The sequence below is a fragment of the Anolis sagrei genome, chromosome 6 (genome assembly GCF_037176765.1).
Source record: "Anolis sagrei isolate rAnoSag1 chromosome 6, rAnoSag1.mat, whole genome shotgun sequence".
Lineage (NCBI taxonomy): Eukaryota > Metazoa > Chordata > Lepidosauria > Squamata > Dactyloidae > Anolis > Anolis sagrei.
In genome coordinates this window covers 96,213,440-96,227,398 of record NC_090026.1, presented here as the reverse complement: position 1 = coordinate 96,227,398, position 13,959 = coordinate 96,213,440, and the positions used below count along the sequence as shown (strand labels likewise).

General features: G+C 40.7%; 1 protein-coding gene across 3 annotated transcripts in view; it reads right to left on the bottom strand.

Moving 5' to 3' along the window:
* The window catches only part of CRPPA (CDP-L-ribitol pyrophosphorylase A), a 57,272-nt gene extending 53,428 nt beyond the window's left edge, over positions 1 to 3,844 (bottom strand). The window contains exon 1 of one of the 3 annotated variants that reach the window (XM_060782149.2): positions 3,486 to 3,844. In XM_060782149.2, coding sequence (XP_060638132.2) covers positions 3,486 to 3,685 — 200 coding nt within the window. In that variant the 5' untranslated portion in view covers positions 3,686 to 3,844. Of the gene's footprint in view, positions 1 to 3,281; positions 3,408 to 3,485 lie in introns of those variants that run through there. The other 2 variants (XM_067470272.1, XM_060782150.2) reach the window with 2 other exon arrangements.
* Positions 3,845 to 13,959: the final 10,115 nt, after the last annotated feature.

The following is a 13,959-nucleotide window of genomic DNA, read 5'->3' as shown; positions in this document are numbered from 1 at the left end:
AAAGAGGGAAGATTGGCCACAGCAACACGTGGCGGGTAAAGGTTGTTATTTCTATTATTATTATTATTATGCTATTGTTCCTATGAGACCCTTTTAGGGGGAATGGGAGAGGTGTCAGGTCCCAGAGGCAATGCATTGCATTATTGTTATTGTTATGATGGTGGTAAAATAAAAGGAAATAAAAAGTCAAAGAAGGAAGCAAACAGGGAGGGAAGAAAGGCAAAGGAAGGAAGGGGGAGGGAATGAAGGAAAGAGAGAAGGATGAAACCAAGTAGTGAAAGAAGGAAAGAGGTAGAGAAGGAAGAAAGGAGAGAAAGGGGGAGGAAAAGGGGGAAGGAATAGGTAGGTACCTCTCTTTCATAATAGTCCAGATATCTACCTCAACTTTGATAACTTTTACTATAGGCCACAGCAACGCGTGGCAGGGCACAGCTAGTATATATATAAATATATAAAAGAGTTGGGATTTTTTTTACTAAGAAAAAAAACTGTGGCACCTTATACAATAGCATGTTTTCTCATTTTCAGGAAGTCTTCCTTGACCCCATCCTGGGTGGATTGTCTCATTCTTTACAGATTCCAGAGGATTATTGTTCTGCTTTGAACTTTGGCAGCACTTTATAATGTGTCATGCTAACAATTTAATTGGCCTCTTTCTCAATCTCTGGGCCCCATCATCAGTTTGTAACCATCTCAGCAGCACATGAAAATAAACCTTCACCAATTGTGGCATCATTCAAATGTTGTCCCATTGCAGATCTTCCATTCTTTCTCAGTATTATTGGAATGGAATTTTCCCCAAACAGAAAACACCTGTTTCAAGGCCATGTTTTTAAAAATTGCTTTAAGTGAGAAGATAACATATTCACTGCCTCAAAGACTACTAGGTGACGGAATCTTCTAAAATGAAAGACATCTGAAAAACATTAGCTGCACGTTTAAGCACCAATAGCAATAGCAACATCTTGTAGAGCAATGCTAATCAAAGTGGTGGTCCATGGACTTTTGCGAATCCATGAACCATCAGCTATCAGTGTAGAGAGAGGTTCCCCCAAAAAAACCCAAATGTCCAAACAAGTATGACACCAGTCTCTGGAACATTAGGAAGAAAAGACACTCCCCACACATCAGACAGAACTGGAAATACAATTGCTGGGTTTTGTTACCTCTTCTTGCGATGGTTGTAAATTAAACTTTATCCTTATTTAGGGTAATGTGGAAATTCTGGGTTTAAACATCCTTAATACAGAAGGAGGAATGCAATTATTTTGAACTAAGATGCAGAATTTTAGACGTGTGGGGTAACTATGGAGAAAGGCAGTAGTTGGGAAATTGAATGCTTGATCAAAATCAAGAATTCCATACAATAGTTGAAAGAACTATTTGCTTATTGGAATCATTTCCAGAGGATGTAGTAGCTATTTTATAGCAAGACCAAAAACGTCCAGTTGTACTTTCAAGATGACTAAATTTGCTTTGGCACCTTTTCGCAGACTGTTGGCCTCTCCAGCAGCATTTCATGAAATGGGCTGCAGTCCACAAAGATTTATGCCAACCAAAACTTGTAAGTCTCTAAAGTGCCACTAGACTCCCACTACATTATTTTAAAGATAACTTTGACAGTTGCCCAATCTTATAGTTAGAAATAACTTATTATTTCACTCGTCCTGTGAATGATATGGGAGTTCAGAAATTTATCAATGGAATAGCCCTAGAGAAAATCCTTGGGAGCATATGCTCACTGCCCAAAATGCATCAGGTTGCTCAACTAATAAAATAAACCTCTTTCATCTTGACGTTACCAGTCTCTTCTGGGCAAAAAAATTGAAATCCAGAACACTTGATAACAAGCATTTCAGATTAAAGATACTCAACATGTGCCTAATGATACCTTAAAGCAGTGGTTTTCAACCTGTGGGTCCCAGATGTTTTGCTCTTCAACTCCCAGAAATCCTAACAGCTGGTAAACTGGCCGGGATTTCTGGGACTTGTAGGCCAAAACACCTGGGGACCCACAGGTTGAGAACCACTGCTTTAAGGTATCATTAGACACATGCTGAGTATCTTTAATTTGAAATGCTTGTTATCAAGTGTTTTGGATTTCAATTTTTTTTTCAGATTTGAGACACTTGTATTTTCATATCTATAACTGAAGCGATACCAGGAATATACAGTACTCGCTGTAGAATTAATGTGGTTTGTCACCATTTTAACTGCCATGGCTCAATGCTATGGAATGATGGGAGCTGTAGTTGTACAAGGTCTTCCACCCTATCAAACACAGCAGTTTGACACCCCCCCCCCCTCCATTGACTGCCATGACTCAATGCTATGGAATTATGGCAGCTGTAGTTCTACAAGATCTGTAACCCTGTCAAACACTGCAGTTTGACCCCCCCCCCCCCTAATTGACTGCCATGACTCAATGCTATGGAATTTTATTGTATTTTTTTTGTCGTGTCAGGAGCAATTTGAGAAACTGCAAGTTGCTTCTGGTGTGAGAGAATTGGCCGTCTGCAAGGACGTTGCCCAGGGGACGCCCGGATGATTTGATGTTTTTATCATCCTTGTGGGAGGCTTCTCTCATGTCCCCGCATGAGGAGCTGGAGCTGATAGAGGGAGCTCATCCACCTCTCCCCGGATTTGAACCTGCAACCTGTCGGTCTTCAGTCCTGCCAGCACAGGGATTTTACCCACTGCGCCACCGGGGGCTCCATGGAATGATGGGAGTTGTATGGAATGATGGGAGTTATATTTGCACAAGGTCTTTAACTTTCTCTGCCAGACATGCTGTTTGACCCCCCCCCCCCTCCTTAAACTGCCATGGATCAATGCAAAGGAATAATGGGAATTGTAGTTGTACAAGGTGTTTAACTTTCCGTGCCAAACACTGCAGATTGACCCCCTTCCCAACCTTTAACTGCCACGACTCAAGGCTATGGAATGATGGGAGTTGTAGTTGTGCAAGGTCTTTAACGTTCTCTGCCAAATAGTGGTTTGACTCCCTTCCCCGTCTTTAACTGCCATGCTCAATGCTATGGAGTGATGGGAGTTGTAGTTGTACAAGGTCTTTAACATTCTCTACCAAATACTGCAGTTTGATCCCCCCCCCCCCTCAATTTAACTGCTTATAAGGCCTTCAGCCTTCTCTGCCCGAGCGTGCTGGTGCCTCACCAAACTACAACTCCCAAGAGTTCATAGCCTTGAGTCAAGGGCTGTCAAACTGTAATGTAGCTACACCCAAAGCTTAACAAGATTTTTATTTCCAAGTCAATATGCACACAGACCCCAGCTGCGGGCATAAATCCTATTTCCTCTCCTCCTGGTCCATTCAGAGAAAGCACAGCATTCCCTTGCACACTCCTCTCAGAACTGTGAGAGAGGTATGCGCGCGCACCTTCCCCGGTCGCCTCTGTGCGCATGCGTGGAATGCGGAGTACCCGTTGGCTAAGGCGGAGAGGGCTAGTCCCCCCCCCTTTCTTTACCTCTCCATGGCTTGCACAGTGTAGCTGACGAGCGGCCGCCCCAACAGGTCGCAGAACTGCTTCGGGGTCCCGCCGCCCATCCGCTCTCCGCTCCCTCCGGCAGGCAGCACGGCCGCCACGGACACCGGGGGCGCCGGCCTGGGCCCGGACACCGCTTCGGAGTTGAGGCCTTCGCCAAGGCCGGTCGCTGGCGACGCCATTGTGGAATTGTCACCTTCCTGAGGCAAAGAAAGGCAATGCCGGCCTCTTATCCCTGAGCCGTTTCCCTCATGTCACTCCCAGCCCCCTTCCCTTTGGCTGGCCCTTTAAGGACTCCCACCCGAGACCTGAAGGGTTTTTACTGCGCATGCGTGTTTCCCTGCTGAGAAGATCACTTTAGCAGACAGAAACTTTACTGCGCATGCGTCTTGCCTCGCTCATACACTGCATGTTTATCAATGCCTGGACTGCTATGGAAGCGATAGCCAGATGCTTTACAGCAGGCATGGGCAAACTTCGGCCCTCCAGGTAGGCTGTTAGGAATTGTGGGAGTAGAAGTCCCAAACCCCTGGAGGGGCCAGCTTTAGAAGTTTGGTTGCTTCAGTTCTGCTTAACTGAGAGTCTATATATCTTCTATCTATATAAATAAAAATGTAATGTTCGTTTGTGAGATCAGCATAACTCAAAAACCACTGGACGAATTGACACCAAATTTGGACACAGTACACCTATCAAGCCAATGATTGACCATCACTCCTAAAACGGACTTAAAAGGCCAAAAAAGCAAAAAAACAAAACACTACAACACATGCACAAAAACGACTCTCCCGACAAACAAAACACACAAAAGCGTATCCACACTCTTTTCCAGACTACAGCTCCCAGCATCTCCTAGGCCAGGCCTTTTAGGAGAAGAGGATGATCCAAATGCACTGTTTCCAAGCTGCAAGCTTCTTGGAATTTTTTTTTGAGAGCATCTAAATCCCTCCATATTTCCAATTTCCTGTTCCTGGACTGCAACTCCCAGCAATCCTCCAGATAGATAGATTAGATAGAGATAGAAAGGTAGGTAGGTAGGTAGATGGATCAGGAGGACTGCTAGGAGTTGCAGTCCAAGAATAGGTAGAGGAGGAAGAAAGGGGAAAACGAGGAAGGGAAAGAAAATGGGACGAAAGGGAGGAAGGAGAGAAAGAAAGAAGAGAAAGAGGGAGGGAAGGCTGGCCACAGCAATGCGTGGCGGATACAGCTAGTGTATGTGTTTGTGTGTGTGTATATATATATATATATATATCACACACACACACACATACATACCTTTACCTGATTTGTCCTCAATCCAGAAGCATTCTCCTGACGTTTCGCCCACATCAATGACAAGCATCATAAATCAATATAACCAATTGAAGGTCAGTGTATCCAATTGACCTTCAGACATGGGCAAAATGTCAAGAGAGAATGCTTCTGGAACATGGCCATACAGCCCGCAGAACTCACAGCAACCCAGTGATTCCAATCATGAAAGCCTTCGACAACACATTAGGAATTCTGTTAATCCTGTCAGTATATTAAGTGTACAGTGTCAACATAAACTCTCTTTGACTTCGATCTTTTTATCTCTATTTCAGTATTCTTTCAGTGTGTCATATTTGGGGACAGCAGGGTAAAGCTAACTATACAGTCATTGTTTCATTTGTTTTAAATGACTTCCAAAAATAGCTCTTGTATCCAACAATGAATGAGAGGTGTGTTTTGAAGTATTTCATTAAATACATTTTCTTTACACAATTGCTTATTCATTCTTTCCTCAACTATATGAACTATTGATGTTTTGAAAGACCAAGGTACAATTACAGCTTTGACAGAGCTTCCTGGCTTTCTTGTAAACATTGCCAATGAGGTTTCTCAGATTGCTTATCAAGCTTTTGACTACTGCCACATCTTGGACCAGTTGGACCTCCATTAATGAACACAGCAGTGGCTATCCAAGAACACATCTGCACTGAGCATTGAATGCAGTTCGAGGCTACCTTCAGAACTGTTGGTTAGACAACAGATTTCTACAACAGTGTGAAAGAAAACCCTTAGCATGCATCAGTGCTCTGTAGTTTGTATAATCATCATCCAGTCCTCAAACTGACTCCAGAATTTCCTATGCAATCGTATGCACTGTTAAACCACTTTCTTCAAATTTGGAACTGCATTAAATGGTCAGTGCAGATGAAGCCAATGCCATACAGTGCTTCCGCTTCTAGATAAGCCCATGTGCACAACCATAGGAGCTACCTGCATGATTAGTCACATATAAAGTATATTTCATCAAACAAAATGAAACTGGAGAATTGTATGATTCAGCTATAAAGAGAAGTCTCACAGAACTTAGATCACTTCCAGGTAAAAATGTATCCAATTGACCTTCAAATAGCAGTAACAATATAGTCCTAACCTTAGCATACAATTCAAGTGGATTTCAGAACCCTTTGGAATGCAGTTTACAGAAACTTTCAGATTTTACTGGAGGTCTGCAAACAGTCCAATTTATAATCAGCATGTGGTTGATTACTAAAAGTCTCTTCATGCTGGAACCTATCATGAAAATTGTGTAGATGTATGTTTGTTTACTTCAGTTAATGAATAACCTTGATAGAGCTTAGTAAATGTTTGTCACTATGAAATATCTTCAAAAGCATGATAATAAGTCTTAGTCGTGATTGTGTTTTGCACTGCCTGTGACAAAATATTTCAGTTTCATTTCAGAAGCAGGGGAAATCTATTTCTTCCACTCTCTGGCATATTTTGTATGAGGTATGATCTCATGCTGTTAGCACCAAATCTTTATAGCTAAAGGGCAACCAGAGGCACCCTATTCTGAACACAGAAAAGGCATCCTTTCCCAATTGCAGCCAATTCTCACACCATTCCCACTGGTCACTGTGCATATAACCTGGCAAGGATTCAAGCAAGTTAATTCCATCTCTTTCTTTGACCTTAACTCGTTTTTAAAAGGAGGGAGGTTGTTCAACTAAATCATAAAAGTCTGTCTCACCTGTTCCCAGTCATAGATTTTTATTGTAGACTCAAACAATTTGTCTGAGTCTCAAAATTACCTGTTTTGACTTGTGGAGTTTTACTGTATTTCTGTGAATATTTTAAAATATTTCACTAGGTAATAAATGCATGAATTCTTAGTGAAGTGAATGTGTGCAAATTATATATTTGGGGACAAGGGGGAAGAAGACAATGACTGAAAACCATTGCTTGGTTGTCTTTTCTTGCCCATACCTCACATGGTATGGGCAAGCACTGAGGTTGATAATTATCCTCCTAATCCTAGTGTCTGCAGTGAAAAGGAGCCTTTCCATCAAATTTAGTAGGAATTACTGAAAATTGTGTCCTTTTCTGCATATTCTATGGATCCCATCAATTTCTACTGATGAATGTGTGTGTGCAGAGGACCAGCAGGACTAATATAAGGGATCATTACTATCAGGCGATTGCAAGACCCATAATCAGAAAATCTTCCAATCTATAGGATCTTACATCCATGCTTTCTCATCCTATCAAGAGAAAATAGTGAAAGAACCAAGGATAAAGTGCAGTAACTTTGTCTCAGGATCAGAATGAGACCTGTGGAGAGCTAAACTAGGTCTAGGTGAAGCATGGCCATCAAAATATTGTTTGGATTTCCACTCCCAATAGTATCATAAGTAGTTTACCCAATAATGGGAATGCTGGGAGTGAAGTCCAACAACATGTAGTAGGTTCTTTGCCCATCCCTACCCCAAGCTATGTTAGTTATAAGACTGTCCATTGTATTATCAAAAGCATATTCTGTTCTAGCAATTCTATAAATGTTGAAATTTACAAATTTGAAACAAGAACAACTTAATTTGAAGAGTATATCTGTATTTGATTTTAATTATTTCTAAATCCTGGTTCTCTGCCACTGGGAGGTGGGGTGAATTTGACCCAGAGGGAAAGACAGGTAAAGTGAGGAAAAGCATTTCAATTCAGCAAGGCATTCAAGTGAAAGCACATTAGGACCAGAAGAATCTGGTTGGTGTCAGAGCAACCAGTCTGGTTGGTGTGTGTTTGTGAATTATTGTTTACAATATATTGATGAAGATAAACAGTAAAAAAAAAATCCCCCCAAAATGCTTACTGAAAAGTTCTAAAGATATCACTATAACATGATTGTAGGAAAGTATGATCATGATTGTTTCTATCCTGCGGTGCCTCCCTGATGAAAGACAACACACTGGTGAGGTAAAGTTCTACAAGTTTTCCTAAGGCAATACCACTTAAAATGGCCAAACAAGATACAAGTGAGGGGCAGAGATAACTCAATCTTATTTCTTCCTAGTATACCTTGAGACACCAGAAGCAACTTGCAGCTTCTCAAGTCGCCCCTGACACACACACACACACACACACACACACAAAAAACCAACAAAACCTTGAGACAGTGGTGTGTAGTGCTTTGGGTGCTGGGACTAGATGTCCTGGGCTTGAATACACATTCATTTGGCCTTGGGTAAGATTTAGTCAACGCCATCAAGAGCTCCAGGCTAAAAAATTCTTGTTAACTCCAATATGGATGTTTAAAAAAAGAGAGAGAGAGAGCCCTTCACCAATTCTAAACACTGGGACATCCTATAGAACAATATTCTTCTGAGATAAGGGGATCACTGTGCCAACAAAGTTCATGCTAGGCAGATCCTAACCCTGCCTTGGATAATACTGTGTAGTAAGTGATCTTTTCATAGGAACAGGCAAGTGCTACATATTCCACTGGCAGAACCACTGGCCCAGTTTAAGCAACCATTTCTGATTTGAGGAATATGTATAAAAACCTATAGATCCTTGAATGAAAAACAGCCCAGAGGGAAAGTTGTAATATTCCCATTATGGCCAATAATGATATATTTATGTTATTCAATTCGCTTGCATTTGTTGTTAATTTTACAGCATCTCTTACTCACCCTTAGAACATTCATCATCCCGTCAAAGCGCCCATGCATCTCATGTTCTGGGATTGGAGAGGCGGAAGGAGGAAAAGAAAGGAATGTATTTGATCTGCCAAAAATTCAGAGAACAGATTCCATTGTAGAAAAAATTAACAGACAGTGCACACTTTGTTTGAATTGCATTATACATATTAATAATTACAGCAGATTTCATTGACTAGAATCTGGCTAGCAGCAGAGAGACACCTAAAGGCTAAAGACCTTGTAAAACTACAACTCCCATGATTCCATAGCATTGTGCCATGACAGTTAAAATGGTGTCAAAATGAATTAATTATATAGTGTAGGCCAAACCTTGGATTGCCTTTAGGGAGTATTTCTAGGGAGAAATAATTTTTCCCATCCCAAAGCATGAATTATTTTCCCAGTTCCCCATAGCACAGTTAAATTCCCTTGTCACCCTCAACAGGTTGCATCAAGATTAATACAATGGCATAGCAATCCTCATCATTAAGGTAAAAAGCATTCTGGAGTGGTTTCCCATTGCCCTCTTCTGCACCGTACCGTTATTTAGCCACGGTACCCCCCCCCCCAATATTTATAGACTTGCACAAGTTCAAAGCATCAGAAGATTGGGACTGAACCAATAGCAGCTATAAAGCCCTAAACCGGGCATGGGCAAACTTCGGCCAGTCAGGTGTTTTGGACTTCAATTCCCATAATTCCTATCAACCGGTTAGGAATTGTAGGAGTTGAAGTGCAAAACACCTGGAGAGCCTAAGTTTGCCCATGCCTGCCCTAAACTCTATCCTATGTAACCCTTCATACATTGTATCTATTTTTCATGTATGTTTCTGTGTACTGCATCTACTTCTTATATATAAAATGTATAAACTTTACCAAAATGTAAACAGATAAGCCCAGACAGTCACCTCTTTGTAATCCTGCCGAGGAATTTCCTGAGAACAAGAAAGCTGGATAAACCCTTCTGGCTGTTTCCCAGACAGGCAATCACCAACATCCATTGTTCATGTATATGTAGAGATAGGTGACTTCCCTGTCAGCCCAGATAAACCCAAATCTGTTTATTTATATGGTTCACTTGAAGCTGAGAGATTGGTGCCCACAGAAACAGAAGCTCGGAGTATGTGCATTTGTTAAACCGCTTTTATTGACAGCCAAGCCCTTGATTAACCAAGATCAGTATCTTAAGTCTTGCATCTTTGTTTCTTAAGATCCATACCTTTGTCTGGCATGGAACTGGACATTTGTGCTAATCAAAAACACATCAACATATCTTTACCAATTGTTTTCCGTGGACTGTGCTCTCCCAGGGGATGTCACTGCAGCTGGTTGATCCTTCACTCTGACCAATCTTTGGATGCCATTCTCCCTCCCATAAGATGTCTTGTATTTCTTTGTGCTTGGTCATTTTCAAGCAAATTGCTGTACTTGCATCCTTTTTGGCCAAATCGTAATTAACCTCTGTGGCTTGTCTTCAGCCTGGTGAGTTGGTTTCTCTGTCCTGACCTATCTGATTTAGCATACACTCACCAAGCACCGATCCACTTATCCACTACAAAATTATCAAGAGTTAAAGTGCCACATCTGTTGTCTGTGAAATTTTTCACCAACGTCACCTCTTACTTTTACTGACACAGATTTAGAATGGCTTCTCAGCAAAAGTTGTTTAGACTTGAGAAATCCTACCAATGGCAATGCTATCATCAAGCTAATTAAAAGAGAAAAAGCATGCTATGTTTAGCAAGAGCAGAACTTTTTGGAGGTCTTTCTTTCATAGGGTTGCAATCAGTCTAAACAGTAGCAAATAACAACAAAATAGCAATTATTCTTATTGATGTCAGGGAAGCTTATCCTCAACTTTATCATATATATTTTTTAATTGGTTGGCCTCATGTATTAGATCAAGGCAGCTTTTGGAGCCAAGATTATAGATTTTGATGTGGCCCATAGATAAGTTGAGGGTCATTCTGCAAAAGGAAAACTATTCTTTTGGGGCATACTAAGGTTTTGGTCTTTTGCCATTCTATGTAGAGAAGAGGATGGATCCTTTTTTATAACAGTTAAGGTAAATACAGTACTCCCATTGATTCATGGATAAGTCAACCCCACTTTTCGGGGTCAGTTTTTTTACTTAAACTTCTAGACTTATTTATCTATATATTAATATATACAGTATACTGGAGTTTATCTCTAGTAGCACTAGAACATGAAGGTAAACAAGGCTATCTTCCAAGTAAATATTTAAAGGTTTAAATATTTTAATGATTTGGGCTCATTAAAAAAAAAACAATAACTGAAAATTGATGAACGATAAGCATTGCTCTGTCTCCTCTCCCCTGCCCCCACCTAAAATCGCTGAAACATTTGCAACCAGGGGAAGTATGTGGCCTGTTTAGATTTGCCCGCTGAGTGAGTTGTGGTATTCCTCATTGCTCTTGACATCAGAGTGCAGAAGGCATACAGAAGCATATACATATCTGAAGCTTTTAACTTTGGAGTAGCCTGAAGGCATCCCTAGTCTGGCTGTTTTCCTTGTGTTGACTTCTATAAAGTCAGAACTTTTGATTCGCCAGGAAATGATATGTGTGTGCACGCATTCACAAGGATGTGTGTCTGTATTTCAGGAAATCAACAACTGCAAATGTGAGGAAGGGAGCATCTAGGGGGTCAGGATATATTACTATGCAATCCTTATCACTTAGTAATCCAGCTGCTCTACTAGTCAGATTACATCTCCCCACCATATAGATGATTAATTTACTCACACTCCTGTTATCTGGTAGCAGTAGTAAGCCACCAGCACAGTCCTATTAGTTACAGTGTAAATTTGTATTTTCTTGGTGCACACTGGGCTTGATACACATTTGTTCCCTGCCCCCTGACCCATTGCATTCTACATTTCAAGATGTTACATTCCAGATTCTAGGCATCCTTGCTTCTCATTTCAGGAACTGGAAGGTGAGAAGTGTGTGTGTGTGTGTGTGCCTTCATGTTGCCTGTCGACTTACGGTGACCCCATGGATTTAATGGGATTTTCTTAAGCAAGGAATCCTCAGTGGTTGTTTGCCAGTTCCTTCCTCTAAAACCCAGCATATGGTATTCATTGGCAGTTCACCCAGCCAAATGCCAACCAGGGATCACCCTGTCTAGCATAGAATACTGAGCCTGAATGAGATGTATAAGAACTGCATCATAACAGAGCAGAATGTTTAGCCATGTCTGCAAGGCATTGCCATTTTCAAAATCTGGATCACTGCAAATAGTTATTTATATTCAGTATTATGACCATTATAATGTTTTCACCAAGTATTAGGGAAGATAATGCATAATATACAGTCAGCCCTCTGCATTCACTGGGATTAGTGGCATAGGACTTGCATAAAAGTGAAAAGAGTAAATAAGAATACATTTTCAAACCTGAGAGAATAGTTTTCTAGGAATCTCTGTCTACTCCAATTTGACTCTTCTCCAGGAAGCTGGACTAGAGAGAACATTTTAATCAAATCCTCAAATAAGATATTATCTCTTGGAATCTCCAAGTCTTCCAACATGATTTTATATTCAGTATCTGGCAGAAGTTGACAATATATTTGCACTGGATGACTTAAAATTCCTAGAGAGAACATAGTAAACAAATCTGCAAATAATCAAATCCACAAAAGTGAAGGGGTGACTGCATTTTCATACTGGGATATGTGTGTTGAAATTAAAGATATTCTGGATTTGATGTAGGAAACATACAATGCATTCCTACTACATATTCTCTGAGAAATAAACACCATGATACCAAATGATGCTTTCTCCTAGGTGAAGTGTACATGGGGTTACAACCTAATGTTACGAGAAAGTATGAAAGCATGGGGAAGGAACTGATGCATTCAAAATGTGAAATGATCTGAAAAACAGGATTTCTTTCAAAAAGATGCTTGGGCAGGTTTTGTTGTGAGGGTGATGTTCAAGCAAAAAGAACAAGTCTAGTGACAGAATGTCTGCCTGACTCATAAATCTGCAGACAAATTTAAGTTTTAACCTGGAGCTACATTTACAAGTATGTCAATGAAATTAAAATCAAAGCCCCCTTGCCTGGCCTGCGGGAAAGGAAATGCATCATGAGAAGAGAATGCTTCCCAGCACTCACGGATCCTTCTAAGTTTCTGAAAACCTCCCAAGTTAGCACTGCTGCAACAAGAATCCCAGAGTGGAATGTGTTGAACATGCACATGATTAATGTGGCACTTCTTCAGGAAGGATGTAAAGGTCAGGTTTAGGAGGACTCTGGTTATTTATGAGGCAGAACTCTTTCAGGCATTTCCAAGGGTGTTATTCAAAAAATCAGCATCATTCTCCTCCTGAACTTGGAGTTGACATTTCTGGATTTCAAGACCCAGAAAAGGAATGAATTGTAGTTTGTGTGATTGTTTTAAAAACCAACAAAACAAAGTAGGACAGAACAAAAAAAACCTTCTAATCTTTGTTACAAACAGGCTATGAACTTCCTTTCCCAAGTGAAGAATATTCTAATGTCATTCTAGCTCACTCCTTATAACCATAGTATGTTGTTCTTCTGTATTTCCATGGTGCTATCAAAACAACCAACATACCACAGGAGAATGTATTTCCTGTCATTATATATAACCCTGATTACTTCTTGGCTCCCGGCACTTTTCATCAACAGATAGCAACTCGCTAATGAGGATGATATTGTTTTTTCAGCTTTCTTTCCTAAGTAGTTCCAGCACTAAGCTTTATCAACTAAGAAAAAATGTTTTTTAATCCTTGATTTGAAATACAGTTAATGATACCCCACATACTCTGCATTTTGAGAAATCAAATGGCAGATACACGGCTCTTATCTAAGAGAGTAGATCTGTCTGCGGTCTGCAAAAGCAACTGATTTATTCTGGGCATTTTCTTGCGCATTTTTGCGGCAGGGGAGTATTGGAAGAGCAGTAGTTTTGCAGTAGTCATTGAGATTAATGTATTTTAAGATTATTTTAATTGCTCATTAAACTATAGGATTCATAGGTTTTATCTGCTTGATTGTGGAAAATACAATTTTGGTACCCAGGTAGCTCCAAGAGTAGAAGCAGTGCAGCTAGTTAAAGCAAATCCACACCGGGTTTTAATCTGAACTTCGAAGGCACATTCCAAGGTGCGAGATCTATTCAGGAGATAGTATTCAAAGCCTTAAGTAACTTATTTAAGCAATGGGCTAAATCCTAGAGCATACTCATTGCCCAGTAATATGGGAGACACGAGCCACTCACCATCATCATTGTCGAGCCCTCATGTCTGAGTATGATTGCCTTCCAAATGTAGGATCTTGGCGGTGGGGCCATAGCTGACTATCGAGACCTATTCTTGATCGGTATGTTCTTTCGCAGTAAGGACATTGGTTTCCAGATGGAAGGCGCTTTTGGTTAGAGTTGGTTTGATGCAATTTCCTCTTGACACATTTCTCCCTTTTACCCTCCATTCATGCCTCTTTGAATTCCACAGCACTGTAG